This window comes from Anopheles gambiae, chromosome 3 (assembly GCF_943734735.2).
Source record: "Anopheles gambiae chromosome 3, idAnoGambNW_F1_1, whole genome shotgun sequence".
Taxonomy (NCBI): Eukaryota; Metazoa; Arthropoda; class Insecta; order Diptera; family Culicidae; genus Anopheles; species Anopheles gambiae.
In genome coordinates, this window is record NC_064602.1 from 10617511 (window position 1) to 10637223 (window position 19713).

A 19713-nucleotide genomic window follows, 5' to 3' on the forward strand; every position below is an offset into this window, starting at 1 on the left:
ATTTTGTTAGGAAAAGATTGTTTTTATATTCGACTTCTATTTATTTATCTAATCTGGTATATGATTGGTAAAGTGGTTTCAAAATCTTCAATTTTTATGTGTTGTTTTATTTTTCCAGACTTAAAACTTGGTAATGAGAAGCAAATAAGCTCTTAACAAAGCCAAAGCAAGGTAATTTTGATTTGAAAAAAATCAATCGTTAAAAGATTATTGATTAAAACGCCTAAAAGTAGACAATTCGCATAGCAATGTTAGCTTGTTATGGCTTTGTTTGAATGTTATTGTTCCTGTTTTAATCTTTTATATGTCTTTTTTCCGGTAGATTTCTTTCTCGTTCATGTTCTCTGTAAGTCTTCTTCTCTCTATTTGCTGCTCTTTTGGTAACAAGTTAAAAACTTTTCCTAATTTTTTCTAATATCGTTCAATAACTTTTTCGAATAATCTTGATCTTCCTTCTCTAGTAGGACATTGTTTTAGTAAAATTTTAATCCATCTGCTCTATTTACTTCTTGGTAGCTTGTTTCAAATCGTTCTACAAAGCTCGTTTACCTTACCTCTGTCCTTCAAACTAGCAGCAAACAAGCAAAAAACCCATCCCCACACACACAGAAGCTGTCAATGTGCTGCATGCCTAATCTAATCCTTTCCAGCTAGTCGCGTGCAGAAAACACCATCGCAAGCACCTCGCACCTAACCACCGTCTCTTCTCCTTTCCCTCCGGTTTTGCAGAAAGTGGTGAAGAAAATGTGGGGCAAAACGACTCGATGGAAAGTACAACGCTAAAGAGTAAACTATTCATCAAGAATGAAAAATCGGCTGCTCGGCGTACGTCGACCCCGGAATCCATGACCCAGCGGGCGGCGACCCAGCGGGGCAGCGGACCGGCAGCCGGCGGCGATGGTGACTCCACCACCGATCTGACGTCTGCGATGGGGGGCGGCGGACCAAGTGGTGGTGGAGCAGGAGCAGGAGGAGGAGGAGGAGGCATGGCAGCACCAACAACAACAGCAGCAGCTGCCACCATGTTGACCAACGAGCGTAGAGACACGAAGGTAGACATACCGCTGCCACAGTACATGACGCCGTCGGCGGAGAAATTTGCAGATAAACGAGTTAAGGTAAGCCCTGTAAATAGTGGGAAGGAAGCAGACAGGGGTGGTAAATATTGACGGGGCAAAGTTCCCCTTTTTGCAGTAATGATGGGGTTGATGCAGAAAAAAAACACGTTAAAAGGTTGTGTAAACAACATCAGGTCAGCTGTGCAATAAGGATGCAGGGTTCGGCAACACCATTAGCCCCTTTTGTGTGCAGGGTTAGTAGAACAAAAAACCCAACTTAACCCTCACCTGGAAGTCAAATTTTCTCCCACGGCATTCCTGTGCGCTCGAAAGTTTACCGTCGACAAATCCGCAACGATGGCCGTAGAGAGCAGAAACTGTCACTATCCCTTCATTTATAATGCATTCAGGTGTCACGGGTACGTGGTACCGGGTACCGGCTTACGGATGCCACGGCATGGAGCTGGCATCTTTTATCCTGAAGAGAGCTGACATTGGCTGCTATTCCACCGCGTTCCAGGTCCCGCTTAACGCATCGTTTGTAAGCTGCTGTAGCGAAGGGGACACGATGGGACACCCGACAATGCACCCACAGAACACAATGCCGCAACGCGCTTGTGATGGCGCACACAGCTGGTCGTGTTCCCGTGGTCCATGGTTCATAATTCCGGTTGCAAAATCCCCTAGTTTCTTATTCGCTTTTGCCCTGTCTCTCTCTCTCTCTCTCTCTCTTTCACACCATCATCGGTACGGTACACATCATTATAGTTGGATCATTGCAAACATCCATTGCTGCCGGTGGGCGGTGGCCAGATCCGGTGCACAGCACTGCACGGCCACTAGCACTACTAATGAAGATGGGCAACCCCGAGCGGCACCGGAATGGAATGGTGCACACAAAAAAGAGGAGGGAAAATCTTTGCAAAGGAAAATGTCCACAGAAATTTACACAGCTCAAGAATGCATGGCTGCAAGCAGGGTCCATTTATCTCAATTGGAGCTTATCGGAGGGTGAAGAGGTGAAGCATATGCTCGTGTTATGATTGCATGATAGGGTATTAGAATCTGTCTGGACCATCTGGACGGGGGACAGATTGTCTTTTTGTGGGAAAAATACCGACCAGAAACTTTGCTAAACGTCGGATTAGTATTTCTATTCTTTTGAGCAGCCACAATATATTACCTTAAATCCGATGTTTCTCTTGTAAAAATGTTAAACTGCAGCACTTTTCAGTGTTTACAGCCATCGAACTGATATAAATCTCCTCTTTTTCAACAAACTGTTTTTCCAGCAATTGACAGACACGATTTATTGGCCAATCCTTCGTGTTTCCTCCCCATCTACGTTTTAGTCTGTCAGCAACGAATCAATTACACGAAATTGTTTGTGAAAGTAAATATTAAAACCGGACAAACCAAAGTGACAACAACTGAGCCACACAAAAAAGGGGTGTTAAAACGATAATGAAATTTCGCGTGAGCAAAGTGGCGCAAAGTGAGCGCAAAAAACATCATTTCGAACAAACGAATGCGTCATAATTCCTGTGGAAGCTGTTTTTTTGCGCACAGTGACAGCGATCAATACCGTATCGTAAAAGACAAACAGAAACAAAAGTTCACCAGTGTGTGTGTGTGTGGAACGAGTGAGAAGTGTTTGTCAGGGAAAATGCTTTCCATTTCGTCGCGTTTTTATGACCATTTAAACGATTGCACTCAGCGAGCAGCGAGCTGTGAGCCTGTGAAGGCTTTCAGGAGGATTTGTTTTGCTGATGTCTCTTCTTGTTTTTTTGTGGCATTCACACTGGAGACGGTTTGAAGGGAGTGTTGCGTGCTTGATTGTGTCTTCAACAATCTTCCAAGGAAATCATTTAACGACCTCCTTTGGAGAGCGTTTTTCTGTGTGTGTGTGTGCAGTTTTAGACAATCTGTTAGTTCGTTGGGTGTAGAATTCATCGATAGAGTCGTCGTTTGTTCAACATTTGTCTATTTTAAAACATTCATGTCTCTGTCCCTGTTTACCCTGTCGGTAATAGCTTCGGTGTGTAGCATTGGCTCTCAACAGTCCAGTCCCATTTGACCATTTTGTGACAATCGTGTCCAACCGACACAGTAGCATCAGCCGGATGCGTATTAACGTTGTTCTGTTTCCTGTTTAACCACGACTCACAGAGACACAGCATACACGGCATGATGGAGGAAGAGAATGTGGTCCGACCGCATCAGGAGATTGGCGCCCTGTCGCTGGAGGAGAAGAAGTACTTGCTGGCAGTGGAGCGGGGTGATGTCGCCACCACGCGAAGGTAAGATTCCCTCCCTCCAATGTCGTTTATCGATAAATGCTCGAAATCGGCAGATCAATCTTGTCCATGTAAACACGGTGGTGTACATTTCTGTGTGTGTTTTTCTCTCTCTTTCGCAGGATCCTAGAGAAAGCGGAAGCGGAATCGCACATCAACATCAACTGTGTCGATCCGCTGGGCCGGTCCGCCCTGCTGATGGCGATCGATAACGAAAATCTCGAGATGGTCGAGCTGCTCATCAATCACCGGGTGGACACGAAGGATGCGCTACTGCACGCGATATCGGAGGAGTTTGTCGAGGCGGTCGAGGTGCTGCTAGACCACGAGGACAGCTGTCACAAGAGCGGGGATCCTCATGTAAGTAGTGCGCTTTCAGTGAGCTACAATGCTTCTAGGAGCGCATCACGGCAACATTGAGGAAAATTCTATTTTTTCCTATTTGCTGCAGAGCTGGGAAGCACTTCCACCGGATACGGCTACCTTTACCCCGGACATAACGCCCCTAATACTGGCCGCTCACCGTGATAATTATGAGATAATTAAAATTCTGCTCGACCGTGGCGCCACACTGCCCATGCCGCATGACGTACGGTAAGAAAGAAACGTCTGAACAATTAAGCAAAACCCACGAACTGAATCGTCCAATGTTTCCCTTCGTTTTCCCACTTTTCCAGATGCGGCTGCGATGATTGCGTTACCTCCCGGATGGAGGACTCGCTGCGCCACTCGCGGTCACGCATCAACGCGTACCGTGCGCTGGCGAGCCCGTCCCTGGTTGCGCTCTCGTCCAAAGATCCCATCCTGACCGCGTTCGAGCTGAGCTGGGAGCTAAGGAGGCTGAGCTTTCTGGAGCACGAGTTCAAGGTACACCATGCAGTTGGCGGGGGGTGGGGGATGGGGGGGGTATGTCAGTCAACATTTTCAACGCCTACTTTGTATGCTCCCATTTCCTTCCCGGCCGTAGAACGAGTACCAGGAACTTCGCCGCCAGTGTCAGGACTTTGCGACGGCCCTGCTCGATCACACCCGATCGTCGCACGAGCTGGAGGTACTGCTCAACCATGACCCCACCGGACCGGCCTTCGAGCATGGCGATCGTATGCATCTGAACCGGTTGAAGCTTGCCGTCAAGTTACGCCAGAAGAAGGTACGCGGTTGAAGCAGGCTTCTTCCCTGCCGCACTAACTATAAACTCACTCGCGAATGGACTTTTGGTTGGTGGAAAACTCTCCCGGCAGTTAAATATTCATAGCCGCTAATTAGCATTTGCAGTACATGTTTGGTGGTTTGGGAGGGTGTTGCGGGGGTGGTGCAAGGTAGCGTTTTGGTTGCAGTTTGACAGTTTTGCTAATTGGCAAGGAAAACTTGGGAATGGAGCATGGGTTCGCTTTAACACAACGACAGCGGTATTTGCATAAAATGGTGTTCGGTGTGAGGCCGGTGCTGGTTGTGACAATGTTGCAACTGCAGCAACTGGGCCACATTGTGTGGGTGTAATTGTTTGTGGTGTGGTTCACGTGGAGTCCAATGGTTTGTTGAGTTGTGTGGAGATGTGTTAAGAGGATCATCAATTGGTACAATTTTCAATATTTGATTTGAACACGTTCCCGTTTCGGGGATTGTGGTTCGATGGCTTCGAGTGGTTTTATTGTGGCTGAAAGAAATATTAACAAGCTGAAGTATACTTTAGAGCGATTTTAAACCAAAGTAATCCGATTTCAATAAAAGCACTGATAGCAGGATCGATTTCATTGATATTGAACCCAGCTTATGTTTGAAGTTTTGACCTCATTTTCCACCATTCATGGCTTCTTTGTAGCCAGCTCAACATCACAAGCTGAAGTCCGTAAAATACATTTCAACATTATTGATATGTCACCAGGAGCCTATTCCTTTGTGCGACACACAATTGACAGGTTTGAAATGGGATTTTACGAATTGGCAATGGGATTGAACTTTACAATGTTGAGCTCGAGAAAATCGGCTACGCATTATTTAATAGCCTTTCAATTGCTCGTTTACCGAGCAAATAGATTGTAGTATTAAAAGCTCATTTCAACTGGCATTGAAAAGGAATGAAACAGCATTTGCTCTTGTATGTGATGTTTGACAAGTACGTAGCTTCATGATTTATATATGACCTCAAGGCTTGTATCATTCTTCCAATTGGAGCCTCTGTATTCGATCCAATTGGGCATGTTTTCACCTTGCTTGTGAACTTTCAAAGCTACAACATCAAAAAAATTGACATAAGAAAACCCCGAACGCACACACACATTGTACCTAACCTTCGCTAAACATCGGCCAAACCTTGTTAAAATTGTGTACGTCCCACATGAGCTTAAAAAGGACATCTTTTACCAAAAAAATAAAAACACATGAAACATACCGAACCCTGTACCATAGATGTAGAGCACGTTAAATGCCATACTTTCTTCTTCTTGCCGGTTTATTTCTCCTTTCGCTGTGTACAATGTTATGCTGTGTCATCGTACATGGCCCACGCTCACACTAACGACGCCGCATATTCAAACGACAGGGACCAGATTTACGTAAAACCTTCGTAAATCTAGAAAACCCACCCCATTGTGCCATGCCACATTCCTCGTGCATGCATTCCACCATGTCCACCATCCAGGCATGTGTAGAGCTGCATCAAGCGTGGGGGAAATTCTGGGAAACGCTCTTCTAAGCTTTCAAAATTCCATTTTCCTGTTGTCCCACAGAAGCGAAAAGCTGATAGTGTCTGTTGTTTTGGAAAAATTAAAATTCAAAACCAAACCAAGCTCCATTTCATGCGACACGTTGTGTGTGTGTGGCTGATTGTGAAGCAGATTGTGCATTGTTTGTTTTTTGTTTGTGGGAAATTGATTCCAACACGTCCAGCAACGCAAAACACACACACTCTCAGCCAAAGTTGTCGTCAAAATTTTAACCCCAAAATATGTGTCCGTTTCCGGTGTGTTCGTTTCCACCGTTTTCCAGTTCGTTTCCCATCCGAACGTGCAGCAGCTGCTGGCCAGCATCTGGTACGAAGGATTGCCGGGCTTCCGGAGGAAAAACATGGCCCTGCAAGCGCTGGAAATTGTACGAATAGGTAAGTTTAGTGCTAAAACGTTCCTTTCATATGGGGTGGGTGGAAGATTTTGGGAAATTAAGCTAACACCTAAAACAGCAAAAAGGAGTGCCGTGGTGTGGCTTACCGTGACCAACGTTCCTTGTTAATTATTCTTAGAACTCAGCTTCTTGCCTCGTGTTCTCACTACACACATTCGCCAAGAAATGGTTAACCCCCCGGTGGGTTGCGGCGATTCCACGAATAATAAAGTAATTGACTCATTAGGAACCAAATTCCCACACCCCAATACACACCTCCTTTAATGGCAAAATGGAATCAAATCAACCGGTGGCCCCCCCTCGTTAAGCAGCGCTCCCTCCACCCGATTGGAATTGGGTGGAAATATGGTGCACAAGCAACGAACCGTGCAGCGTCAAATTAATCGGAAATCATTCCCATCCGGTGTTCGGTGTACGGACACACTTACCTTTCCTGTTCGTTCTCCCGTTTTTTGCAGGCATCATGTTTCCGCTGTTTTCCTTCTCGTACATCATCGCACCACACTCGTCGCTCGGCCAAACGATGCGCAAACCGTTCATCAAGTTCATCTGCCACAGTGCGTCGTACTTCACGTTTTTGTGTAAGTGTTCCATCGAGCTCGGGGGAAGATGTTGTCCAGCAGATAAGCGCTTTAATTTGTCTTCCTCTCCTTCTCCGTCCACCGTGTCAGTTCTTCTTATGCTGGCGTCCCAGCGCATCGAGACGGTAATGGGCGGCGTGTGGGGTGAGCCGGACGTGAGCCAGCAGCATGACGAAGTGCCTACCAAGCGCGGTGCAAGCCCGACCCTGATCGAGTGGCTCATATTGGCCTGGGTCAGCGGTAAGTTGCAGCGGGGAATTAAAAATGAAAAATCTAATTAAAACTTCGATCAGTCGTTAGGAGAGGGTATGGAATCGAAACTGAATTACCTTTCACATCATAGGGAAAAGTGGCCACTTATTACACGTGGCGATTCTTATTCCCATGCATTCTTCACGCAGAGAAGGGCTTACCTATGACTTTATTGGCGATTTTTCTCCCCCAACAGGACTTATCTGGAGCGAGGTGAAGCAGCTGTGGGACGTGGGCTTGCAGGAGTACGTGAACGATATGTGGAATGTGATAGACTTTGTGACCAACTCGCTGTACGTGGCGACGGTGGCCCTTCGAGTGGTGTCCTACTTTGAGGTAAGTTTCCATCTATGTGAAAATGGTAGCAGCAACATTTGTAATTAGGCACCACCACCACCACCGGTGCAACACCGGTAGCAAACTTTCCCGGTTGTTGCGAAATGTCACACTTCTTCCTCCTTGCTTGCACCGGTTTCACCAGACGGGACAGACTGGAATTCTGTTTCACCGGAATTCGGCTGCCGGAAGTTAATTGGATTTTGCGCAAACTGTTTGCCACTCAACTACTCAACCGAAATGATCAGCAAACCACACTTGGTGCTCCGGGGAGGTTGAAGTATTTGCTGTACCACTTTTCCCCGGGAAGGTCTACACAAGTTTCACGCGGTTCATCGAACTGGCTGCTAGTTGCCATGGTGTTCCAATTGGAAAGTTTCGTTCGTTAGCCATCTGCGTATAATAATCGCGCCAACTTGTTTGTTTATGTCCCCGAGCAATGCCACTGTCTCTCTCTCTCTAGCACGCATCATGCATCCTAGCAACCGTAAAAAGGAGGAAATGAGTTTCGCGTGACAGTTGCCAAATAAAGTTTATGATGTGTCCGTGCGCTTGGTGCTACAACCTTGTTTGCAATTGCAATAGCCAAAAAGTTACACCAACCGTAACGTTCTACTGCAATCTTCGCAGGTCCAGAAAGAGATGACGTACAACAAGTTTGCGGCGGACCTGCCGCGCGAAAAGTGGGACACCTGGGACCCGATGCTGATATCGGAGGGCCTGTTCTCGGCGGCCAACATCTTCAGCTCGCTCAAGCTGGTGTACATCTTCTCGGTCAATCCGCACCTGGGACCGCTGCAGGTATCGCTCTCCCGCATGGTGATGGACATCATGAAGTTCTTCTTCCTGTACGTGCTGGTGCTGTTTGCGTTCAGCAGCGGTCTCAATCAGCTACTTTGGTAAGACAACACCAATGGCTGAAGTGGGCGTTCGCTCTTCGCAAAAGTACATTCGGTGTGTTTGCATTTCATTACAGGTATTATGCGGATCTGGAGAAGAAACGATGCCCGGATGTGTCCAGCTTTTCGGGGCTCAACATTACTGCGACGGATCCGAATGCCTGTATCGTGTGGCGTCGGTTTGCTAAGTATGTGCTGAAGGGGCGTTTCTTGTACATTAAAGAGACACTAACTAAACGTTGTATCGTTGCACTTCACACAGCCTTTTCGAAACGATACAGACACTGTTCTGGGCGGTGTTTGGTCTGGTGGATCTGGAAAACTTCGAGCTGGATGGGATCAAAATCTTTACCCGTTTCTGGGGCATGCTGATGTTCGGCACGTACTCGGTGATCAATATTGTGGTGCTGCTGAACCTACTGATCGCCATGATGAATCACTCATATCAATTGATATCGGTAGGATGAAGATGACGTGACATCCTTGGTACTTACTTCAAGTAAATGTGTCCTCAACTCCTCAGGAACGAGCTGACGTGGAGTGGAAGTTTGCCCGCTCGAAGCTGTGGATCAGCTACTTCGAGGAGGGCGGTACGTGTCCACCACCGTTCAACATCATCCCGACGCCGAAATCCCTGTTCTACATCTTCCAGTGGGTGAAGCGAAAGTTCTGCGGCCACTCGAAGGCGGTCAAGAAGGAGCATATGAAAACGATTCGAGTAAGTGCAGTTAGCGCACGAGGCACAATCCTCCCCGCGCGATGGTTTGTGTACGGATTGTTTCGCACCTTAAAAATGACAAAAATGGCACCACAAAATCCAACATCGGCAACTAGATTGGCTTGCTTCACGTCCCACCCCACTAGATGGCGCACATCCAGTTTTGTTAATGCGTGGTTTTACCATTTCTTTTTCCCCTTCTTTTCCTACCATTTTTCCCTGGTTTTTTAATGCTCTACCGCTCTATCTTCTACGCTTTCTTTGCTCGGGTTTGGGTTATTGTGTGCGTGTGTGTGTGGTTTCATTTGTATGTTTGGACATATGGTGTGTGTGTGTGTGTGTGTGTGGTTTGCAATTTTTTTTCCCGCTCTTGTTTGCCCTCTCTCTTTCCCGTTCTCTCTTTTCCTCTCTCTTTTTGCGGCTATTTGCTCTGGTGGTTTCGATTTGCAATTCGTTTCAGCGGAAGGTAAAGCAGGCGAGCGAACGGGACTTCCGGTACCAGAGCATCATGCGCAACCTGGTGCGCCGGTACGTGACGGTCGAGCAGCGGAAGGCCGAATCGCAGGGCGTCACCGAGGACGACGTGAACGAGATCAAGCAGGACATATCGGCGTTCCGGTGCGAGCTGGTCGAGATACTGAAGAACAGTGGGATGAACACGGCCATCGCGACGGGCCAGGGTAGCGGTGTCGGTGGCAAGAAGAACCGCCAGAAGGAGCGACGGTTGATGAAGGGCTTCAACATTGCGCCACCGCCGGCACCGGACGCGGGCCAGCATTTGACGCCCGTGTCGGAGTTTATTGCGCAGCTGCCGGACCATTCGCCGCACGAGCTGTTTGCGGGCGTGTTTGGCCCGGGGTTGACACCGAAGAAGGCACTGCACCAGGTGAATCCGATGCATCAGTATTCGTCGCAGTCGCAGAGCTCGTTCGGGGAGAACAACAACCCGATCCATCGGCTGGCAAAGCTGGCGCCGAAGTTTAACTCCAAAAGTCGTCCAGGATCGCACAAGAAGCGATGGGGTACGTTGAAATTCATCAAAAACCTCAAAAAAGGCACCATTTAACGATGCTTTCTCCTTCCGCAGGAACGCTTATTGAAGCGGCCAAACATGGCAGCGTGTCGAAGTTTATCGGGCGCTCCCGATCGGAAGACTCGGTGTGCAATCACGGTCCGGGCCGGGGTGAATCGGCCAGCCACAGCAATAGCCCGGCGTCGGATGAAGCCATCACGGAGTCGCCGTCCGATTCGAACCCGAGCCTGGATCGGCCCGACGTTGAGCAGTGTCCGGATCCACACAAGCATCACAATCAGCATCACAAGCATCACAATCGCAGCCGGACGGACCGGGGGCACCAAGATCGCCGGCAGCACGGTGGAAGTGATCGTACGCAGCAGCACAGCAGCAGCGGGACGGCCACGGCGAACGGCAAGAACGGGCGGGACGGGAAGGAGCACGCGCACCACTATCACTTGCATTTCGGTGCGCTGGCAGCACTGAAGCGCAAGCGGAAAAAGTTCTCCAACAGCCGCAACTCCAGCCCGGTGCTGGAGCCACCGTGCGAGCTGCCCTCGGTAACGAACGCGATCACTACGACGGGTAATACAAGCAGTAAGGTACGTTGGGACTTTGCAGCTAGCCGAGTAGCGGGACATTGATTTAGGGAGCTTTAGATATTATGGTTTGTTTGCTGGCAGTGGCACGTACCTAACACAGGGTGGCATTCCAATTGAGTAACTTTCATTGCCATTACCACAGTGATGTGACGCTTCTGCGCGGGGTGTGTCATTCGCGGTTGCATTACAGCACGTACCGCATTACGACAATCCATTCAAACGAATCAAGCTCTATAGTGCAATGAGCAATATCTCTTCGGTTGACAGACACTCACACGCTCTTCATTCAACTCCGCAGGTACTGAAACGTGCTTCCAGCGTACCGACGCGCGGCGCAAGCGACGAACCGGAAGCGACCGGCAGCGTACGGCCGGCCCGGCACGAGGCAACGCAAAGCCAGCAGCACTCGATCGAGCAGCAGCTCGAAGGTGCGGCACCGTTAACACCTTCCACCACGGAGGAGAGCGTCGATCAGCAGCCGGCGGCAGGCGGCGCCGGCCATCAGCTGGCCGTGCACAAGCACCAGAAGATCATCCGCGGCAGGAACAGCTCCAACGAACCGTTGCTACGCTTGCAGGAGCATCGTGATAGCAGTGATGGTGGTGGTGGTGGTGGTGGCGCTGCAGTAGGTGGAGCGTGTGACACGTCCGGCGGACCGGTCAGCGCTGGTCAGTCGTCGGCCACGTCCACGCTACGCTCGGTGCCGAAGATTCCGGGCGTAACGCCACTACGGGGGCATTTACACTCCCAGGGCTGGTTATAGGGGAGACGGTACGGCAAAGGGGTGCGACTATTTGTATGTAAATATGGTTGGTCGGCGCTCAAGGCGTTGAGCGCATGCTAACGGAACAATGAGTGTGTAAACTAGTCAAAAGCATCAATTCTAAACGTGGTGGCGAAGAAGCAAGGCGAAGAAGTGTTTAAAGACGCAAGACGAGTTTGAGTGACATCTCGGCAACTACTCTGCAGATGGCTGGAGCAACGCGTTTCGTGTGATGGTTGTAAGAAAATTCCTTCTGTTCGAGCGAGAGAGATAGAGTTTTAGGGCCTAAAAAGGAATCGTAACGGGTCGTAACAGAGCCCGATCCTGACTGAATGATCCCATCATCGGACGGTTGCCGTGCTGTCGTGCTATATGCCACACACGGTCAACCTTTGGGCGACGATGCTGAGATCATGGACACGATCGGGAGCGGGAAGATGGAGAAACAGTGCAGTGTTGAATGTTGGTGGTAGCTGTAAGGCATATATAGGTGTATAACGATACCAATACAATACAAAAAGGGACCAGGTCTCTTTGAGGAGGTGCTCGGTGCTGCGAGCACACCAAAATCCCGTGGTGCCGCTGGGAGGAGTAGCTGTTAAACTATCATTTGTAAAGCTATTGGAACTCGTACAGGAACAACCAAGAGAGGACTGCGGCTAGTGTAGCTGTAAGTACCGCTGCTTTCCCCATACCGTTGGGGAACCTACAGCGTGTTGCTACCCAACAACGGAGACTCATATGACGCACCCCTTGAGACAGGGGGGGGGGGGGGGGGGGTCATTCTCTTTTAATCCGATAGTCTGTAAGGGACGGTGTCGATGCAAGCGCGCACACCTTAAACTACACACGATACACCTTAGGCACGATAAGAAAGACATACTACAAACCGGTCCGAATATCCAATAAAGTGAGTTAAACAGATAGATTACTTATCAGCATAAAGAGTAAAATCCAGTTGATTAGTAGGGTACCGAGGGGTGGGGGAAGGAGTGTATAAGGAGTGACAGGGACACGCAAATCGAGGATCGGCAACAGTGTTTGAACGCTAACACACATCAGACATCCGAGTAATTGAAATAGCAAAACTTAACACAAGAAGTAAAAAGGAGGCCTTATAATATGTAACATGTAAACATGATGTGTATGTGTATCACGTAAACAAAAAGAGAAACAGAACAAACCACGGAACCACTATAATGATAACGTACGTCTTCTCGCTTGCAAGGACGATTAGACAGTAACAAAAACAACAAAACAAACCATTGAATTGGGATCGCGATCATTAGAGCAGATGTAGATGGAAACTTCGATCAAAACGTAAACAAAATAGTAAGCAACATTAAACAATTTATTAGTTGTAATTGGGAGCGAGAAAACCATGTTCGCGTAGACACTAAGACAAGTATAACTATACGTAGTGAGAGAACGATAGAGAGAAAAAGGGAGAGAAAGAGAGAAGGTGGTTTGAAACGAATAAAATATAAAATTATAAAAGAGGGTAGTCGTCGTGCTAAAAGCAAACTAGTAGCTAAACACGACAGATTTAGTAGTGAAAAGAAAGGAAACAAAAAAACTATAAATTACTAGCCGAACCGAATAAAAACAAAACAAAACAACAAATGCCATCGATAGAAATGTTTAATCAAACAAAATAGAAAAAAAAACAAAAACACAAAAACACCTATAAATCGACGGGATTGGTGCTCACGGTGGCGAGGAGCGTATGTAGATAAGCGCAGATGATTTAAATTGACAGTTGACCGATCGGTTTGTTGGCGAAGGGCAGTAGGAGCTGTGTTTGTTGGTTCGTGTTGTGAAGGTGGAGAAAGGAAAGCTGTTGAATTTTAGGATGGGTGAAAGAAAAACTCGCAGATTGATATGCATAGATAGGGAAAAGGGCAATCGTTAAAACCCTCCGTCACAAACTCCACGCACGGTGCACGGGTACGCCAGAGGGCAGAGGAGGAGTGAATATTGTAATAAATATTTAATTTATTTGACGATCGTCTCAGATGGTGTTTTCGGGGTACAGTGGAGAAGTTTGAGAAAATTAAACCGAGCGTGACATCTACCGTTACGAGTTGCGCGCTCACCGATCTGCGGTGCACACTGTCGTTCATTCAGTGCGCAGCGAAGAGGAGCGCGTAGGAAAATTCATTACAAAAATAGCCCTTATCTCCCGCCGCTTCCCCTTCACACCAATACACACACGGCGAGGTGTTGGGTGAGCAATTTCATTCAGTTTTCTCTTGTCTCTTGGCTTTGTTTTTATCTTAATTTCATTACATCGCTCACAATCGCGGTCTCTCTGGCTCACGCTTGCGCGCGCTCGTGCGCACGTATCTTTTACAAAGGTACGCGACACGCAAAGTTCAGTAGCTGTCCGACCGTCGATTACAAAACACACAACACACCCGGCCGGACCACCGGATCAGACCGTAGTAGGCCGTAGGGAAAGTGTAGGCAAAAGTGCATTCGTTTGGTGGTTGCTTGCTGTATGACGCACACGGTCTGAGCCGTCTCGATGGTGGAACCAGTCTCGTTACCCTTGGTGAGAGGATCTTCTCCGTCGTGTGCTTCTCAGACGGCCGTGTTTCTCACTTTAAAGGATTCATCTTTCATCTCCGCGTACAGGTGGACCATCTCGTTGTGTACGGGTTTCAGTATCTGCTGGTGTGTTTGTTCTTTCTGTCCGAGCTGTCGTACGTGAAGCAGGATGTACCGGTGCAAACATCTAGACGCACGGTGCATAGCATTTTCTCCGCGTTCTTAGTGCTCGTCACGCTGGCGGGTGTTGTGGTGGCCGCCTTCCGACTTGTGGATGACTCTGTTGCCGTCTGGCGGGATGGAATAGAGGCCATCTCCTTGGTAAGCGTGTGGATTAGGGTAAAAGACCTTGTAGACCTGTACATTGTTGCATGATTGTACCATAATTCCGAGTGGACTGTTGGAGCAGGCGGCAGGTATCACAGATTCGGGTCTTATCAGGTCTCGGACGGACGACGCATGCGAGCTGATGATAACAGCTTCCACTGGTTGCCTATCTCACAGTCGCTTCTCCCCGCTTCAGGTGGGCATTCTCTTTCTACAGATTTACTCCATCCGACGCAATGTGGATCACATCTATCTGTTTACCTTCTGGACGCTGCGAACGCTTGCCCTCTCGATGGACGTTGCGTTCGACCGCACAGAGTGGTACGATTTTATGCATCTCATGCTAGCGTTTGCTTGGCTCTGTGCGTGCGGGATTCGATCGTACAGCGGTGGAGGGCATGATTCCAGCACCGGTTCCAACACTCCCCGCAAGCCAAACTTCATCCGTGGGCTCTTTTTCTCCTGGATGGACAGCACGTACCGGGAAGCACATCGTGGAAGTGTGGCCTTCTACCAGGGTACACTCTTCCAGGGAACGCTGCCGGAAGATCGGAGATGTGAGCAGCTGCTTGAGCTGTACGAGAAAGCAAATGCACGGCGTGGCTATACCGCCGTGGACGATGGCAGTGGACGGATGGAGAGTGAACGGTGTCGGTTTACCATTGGGAAGCTATTGAGCCCTTTCCGCGGTGAGATCATACTGGCCGGATTGAATCGGTTCGTGCTGATCTCATTGTTCTTTCTCTGCCCTTACCTGCTGAGGTAAGTGTTAATGTAGTTCTCCGGTACTTGAGGCGTGCGTACCACTCGATGCAGTTTATTTTTATCAATGAACGATTGGACCAGCTCGGGCTCGAGAGGAGAGATATGTGTGTAGGCAATATTTATTACCCCTCTGAGCGCATCTTTTCCCCAATGAACCGATGCACTCGATGAGTCATATAATTAATGTGACTTTGTTTTTACACTCTCTCCACGGTATATAGATTACTACTCGAGGAGAGCCAACCCCGGATGTACCAGAAGTGGATCGTTACGGCACTGTTTGATGCATCGACGGTTATCGCTATCCTCAACACGCACTACCAGCACACCACCCAAGACATCGGTCTGCGCATTCGCTCCATCCTGATGGGAGCGATCTATCGGAGCATCCTGCACGACGGCATCACCTCCAACGCGTCCAGCGATACACTAACCAGTGATACGGCACTGTTCGTTCCCTTCATCCAAAATCTACACATGATGTGGTCGGCACCGTTGATCATCCTCATAACCTTCGTGGCGCTGTGGGTAGGCGTCCTCGGACCAATCGGAACCGTAGGCCTCGCGATAATAGTAGCCGTGATCGCAATCACCCGTAAGTTAGCGAAAAAGATCGCAGCACAGGAGAAACACATCACGGCACACAGTAACGATCGCGTCCGACTCACAACCGCTTCGATCGAGCAGATGCAGCAGATCAAGTCGGATTTGATGGAGCCATTTTTCGAGCAGCGTATTGGCGAGCATCGACGGGCGGAGTTGAGCCATATGTGCACCTACATCTTGTACGATGCGCTAAAGTATCTGCTAAGCATTGCCACACCGATGATCGTGGCTTGCGGTACGTTTCTGTTCATGTACGTGGTGGGTAGTGGCGCTTTGCTGACCGTACAGTCGATGTTTGTGGCAATCGCTCTGTTCGGTCTTACGCGCTACCCGCTGTCGGAGCTGCCGAACCTGATGGCCAACTGGGGCACGATCAATGTGAAGCTACAGGTCATCAACGAGGTAGTGTGCAGTGGCAAACAGACGAAATCGAGTGGAAAGATGCCACAAAATGGAACTGCCACTGGTGGAGCTGGTAGAGGGAGCTTTGAGAAGATGCAGGAAGTAGTGCACACGTTCGTCGATCAGCTGGAAGACTCGATTGCGGACACATCAAGAGCTGAAGTACTGAGGATAGAGCGTGCAAAGTTTTCCACGGAAAAGAATACAATCCTACGGGGTATAAACTTAACGCTGCGGGAGGGAACCTTTACCGGAGTTAGTGGAACTCACGGTTCTGGGAAAACCTCTCTGCTGCGTGCGATGATTGGAAGACTACAACGGACGGGAGGCACCAGTACGATCGCGTGGAATCGTGTCGCTTACTGTCCTCAGACACCATGGATACACAGTGGGACCATACGGAGCAACATCCTGTTTGGGCAGGAGTATGAAAAGTCCCGCTATGAGGAGGTGCTCCGTGCTTGCTGTCTGGAGGAAGATCTGAAGACATTCCCAGATTACGACGAGCGTGTTGTGAGTGAAGGAGGACATTCACTATCCGGTGGTCAGGCACGACGAGTCTCGCTGGCACGTGCCGTTTACCGACATGCGGATGTGTATCTGCTCGATGATCCACTACGTTCGCTCGATCCGAATGTAGCCCGCAAGGTGTTTGAGGGTGTGTTCCATCGTCAGCATGGATTGCTTGCAGGATGCACGTGTGTGTTTATATCGCACGATCCGGAACATCTCTCGATTGCTGATAAAGTGCTGGTTATGGCTGGTGGTACGATTGAAAAGGTACTAAAGCCAGCCGAAGTAAGTGTGGAGCTGCTTTGTCAACTCAACGGAGCAGAAGACGAACCAGAGCAGGAAGAGAAAGTCCCAAAAGCAGACCAGCAGAACAAAAAACGCGCCAGAAAAGCTCAACCAAAAGGCACTGACCACGGAGAGGGTAATGTTTCGCTCGGGCTTTACGTTACCTTCGCACGAATGCTCAAGCGGCGTTACTGTGTCGGAGCGTTATGTTTCGAGTCTGCGGTTACAGCGCTCGATATCGTCATCATCACACTGCTTGCTCAGTGGGCTGCGAGCGCCAAACAGACGAGTGGAGCCCTGCTCCACACTACATGGATTTTGTGCGTCTGGGTACTGCTAATATTCCTCAAAACAGCAATCATTCACTGGGCCGGTTTAAGCCTATCGAAACGCGTCCACTCCCAAATGCTGGCCACCATCCTCCGTCAACCGATGGAGTTTTTCGATCTTAATGATTCCGGCGTGATCGTGAATCGCTTCTCGAACGATCTGAAAGTGGTCGATAAAACGATCATCACGAGCGTTCGTTCGGTGCTGAGCGCCTCCTTCAGTGTGCTCGGCACGCTGATGCTGTTCGTGTACAAGCTGCACAGCAAGCTGCTGCTCTTTGTGCTCGCGTTCACAGCGGCCCTCATGTTAGTGTGCGGTCTGAAGCGGTTGCTAAGCTACCATCTACAGGTAGCGCGAACGTTGAAGCGCTTCGAGGCAAGCTCACGCTCACCGATCATTCTGCAGTACAATGAAACGATCCAGGGCATTGACACGATCAAAGCGTACGAGGCGGAGGATCGCTTGTTGCGCCAGTTCTTTGAGAGGGTGGACACGCACCAGAACTACATTTACCACAACCGGTTCGCAAACAGGTGGATCGGTATACGGTTGGAGTTTATCGGAGCGATTGTGATTTACTACGTCGCTCTGCTCACCGTCAGCAATCAATCGATGGTTGGGTTTGCGTTTGTGGGCATCATTGTAAGCTATGTGTTGCGGTTGATTCCTTCGCTGAACTCACTGCTGCTAGCGTTAGGTGCGCTGGAGGAAAACATAATCTCGTTCGAGCGAGTCGCACAATATTTGGACCTGCAGCGCGAAACAAACGATGAAACGGGCGTAGATTATCCAACGAGCGGAATGGACAAGCACCCTGTCCTCGGACCAATCATCTATCGGGACTTTTCGCTAACGCACGCTGACGGATCGACGGTTCTGCACAATGTAACGCTTACGATAGCGGCTGGGGAAAAGCTGGGCATTGTAGGTCGTACCGGGTCAGGGAAATCCAGCTTCATTGGGACACTGTTCCGGTTCTATCCCAAGCACACTACGGGATATATTTCTATCGCACACGTTGAGCTGGGGCGCATATCACTAAAAAAGCTGCGCGGTGAGCTAACGCTTGTTCCCCAAAGTACGAGCCTGTTTTCGGGCGTGGTGCAAAACTTTATCGATCCACGGAACGGACACACGGACGAGGAGCTCATTCGTTGTTTGCGTGAGTGTGGGCTGGGTAACGTCCACTTGGCGACACCGCTCGAGAACCTTTCCGTTGGCCAGTGCCAGCTGTTGTGTCTGGTGCGTGGATTTCTGAGGAAGAAACCGATCATCATACTGGACGAAGCGACCTCGGCGCTGGATGAAGCGACGGAAGATCTAATACTGAAGGTGTTGGATAAACAGTTTCACGGTCGCACTGTGCTGATGATTGCACATCACCTGAACACCTTGCGAAACTGTCATCGCGTACTGTGGTTGCAGGAGGGACGGGTGCGTAAGATTGCGGCGCTGCAGGATTATACGGTGGAGGAGCGGGCTGAGCTTGGGTTTCGAGATTAGAGTATCTTTGGGTGTAGCTGTTTTGTGATATGTATTGTTTTCTCATATATTTTGTTTTAAAATTGGAAGACGGAAAGGATACAGTGGTCTGCTGCCAAAATTGTACTTAATAGGAAGCTTTGAACCAAATCAAACAACGAACATTTATATTTATATGTACTTATATCGTGAAATATACATTGCCTAGCATAGAATGGGCAGCGAATGTTGGCCATCACAACAAATGGTTATCTATAGTATTAAAGCTCTGTGCTCAATTTTATCACATTCACATCATATGTATATGGATTGAATCGATTTTCATTTTTAAGGCCAAATGGATTATGCGACCAAGAAGTTTGCAACGAAGAATATTTTTACTAAGAAGTTCAATGTTCAATGTTACAGTGGTGTCTAACTCCGAACGTTTCCGCTTCACACGTGAAGCGTTACGGAAAATTCAAATCGAGCGTTACTGTACCGCTGTAAGCAAACGCGTAAATTCCATCATTCCATGAGCACACCGTTGGACTTGTGCCATTCACTCAAGATGAATTGGTAATCCGCGTTTCATCGCAGCAATCCATGACATAACCATCGCAAGGGAGGAGTGGAGATGTGTCAAACCCCAATAAGCGTAGCGGTACCTTGCGCATGTGGGTGTGCAACCGAACAACGCGCACACAAAACTTCACCATTCGCGCGGATCAATGGGGGTGCGCAACGGACTTATCTTATCTTGCCGCCCGTGACCATTGGTATAGCACAGCCGATGCCGTCAATATAGTGATGATTTTGTGCAGGAAGTATGC

General features: G+C 48.9%; 2 protein-coding genes and 1 long non-coding RNA gene across 11 annotated transcripts in view; 2 read left to right on the forward strand and 1 right to left on the reverse strand.

Moving 5' to 3' along the window:
- LOC1277541 (transient receptor potential-gamma protein) overlaps positions 1-13644 on the forward strand; it is a 73144-nt gene extending 59500 nt beyond the window's left edge. For 7 of the 9 annotated variants that reach the window (XM_061656391.1, XM_061656387.1, XM_061656389.1 and 4 more), the window contains 17 exons: positions 730-1118; positions 3228-3358; positions 3478-3715; positions 3807-3949; positions 4033-4222; positions 4323-4505; positions 6344-6455; positions 6934-7056; positions 7147-7296; positions 7505-7644; positions 8275-8543; positions 8621-8731; positions 8806-9001; positions 9067-9261; positions 9722-10283; positions 10349-10878; positions 11177-13644. In XM_061656391.1, the coding sequence (XP_061512375.1) occupies positions 765-1118; positions 3228-3358; positions 3478-3715; positions 3807-3949; positions 4033-4222; positions 4323-4505; positions 6344-6455; positions 6934-7056; positions 7147-7296; positions 7505-7644; positions 8275-8543; positions 8621-8731; positions 8806-9001; positions 9067-9261; positions 9722-10283; positions 10349-10878; positions 11177-11641 (4092 nt within the window). In that variant the 5' untranslated portion in view covers positions 730-764 and the 3' untranslated portion in view covers positions 11642-13644. Of the gene's footprint in view, positions 1-118; positions 172-729; positions 1119-3227; positions 3359-3477; positions 3716-3806; positions 3950-4032; positions 4223-4322; positions 4506-6343; positions 6456-6933; positions 7057-7146; positions 7297-7504; positions 7645-8274; positions 8544-8620; positions 8732-8805; positions 9002-9066; positions 9262-9721; positions 10284-10348; positions 10879-11176 lie in introns of all 9 variants that reach the window. The other 2 variants (XM_061656388.1, XM_061656390.1) reach the window with 1 other exon arrangement.
- LOC133393077 (uncharacterized) lies at positions 92-7150 on the reverse strand. Its single transcript, XR_009765986.1, has 2 exons — positions 6904-7150; positions 92-1125 (listed from the first exon to the last, which is right to left on the reverse strand). It is a non-coding gene; the product is annotated as an uncharacterized LOC133393077 (long non-coding RNA).
- A 361-nt stretch (positions 13645-14005) lies between the features above and the next one.
- Positions 14006-19146, forward strand: LOC1277540 (multidrug resistance-associated protein 1). Its single transcript, XM_061654144.1, has 4 exons — positions 14006-14195; positions 14279-14512; positions 14715-15280; positions 15505-19146. The coding sequence occupies exons 1-4, from the start codon at positions 14169-14171 to the stop codon at positions 18920-18922; spliced, it is 4245 nt and encodes a 1414-aa protein (XP_061510128.1). The 5' UTR covers positions 14006-14168; the 3' UTR covers positions 18923-19146.
- Positions 19147-19713: the final 567 nt, after the last annotated feature.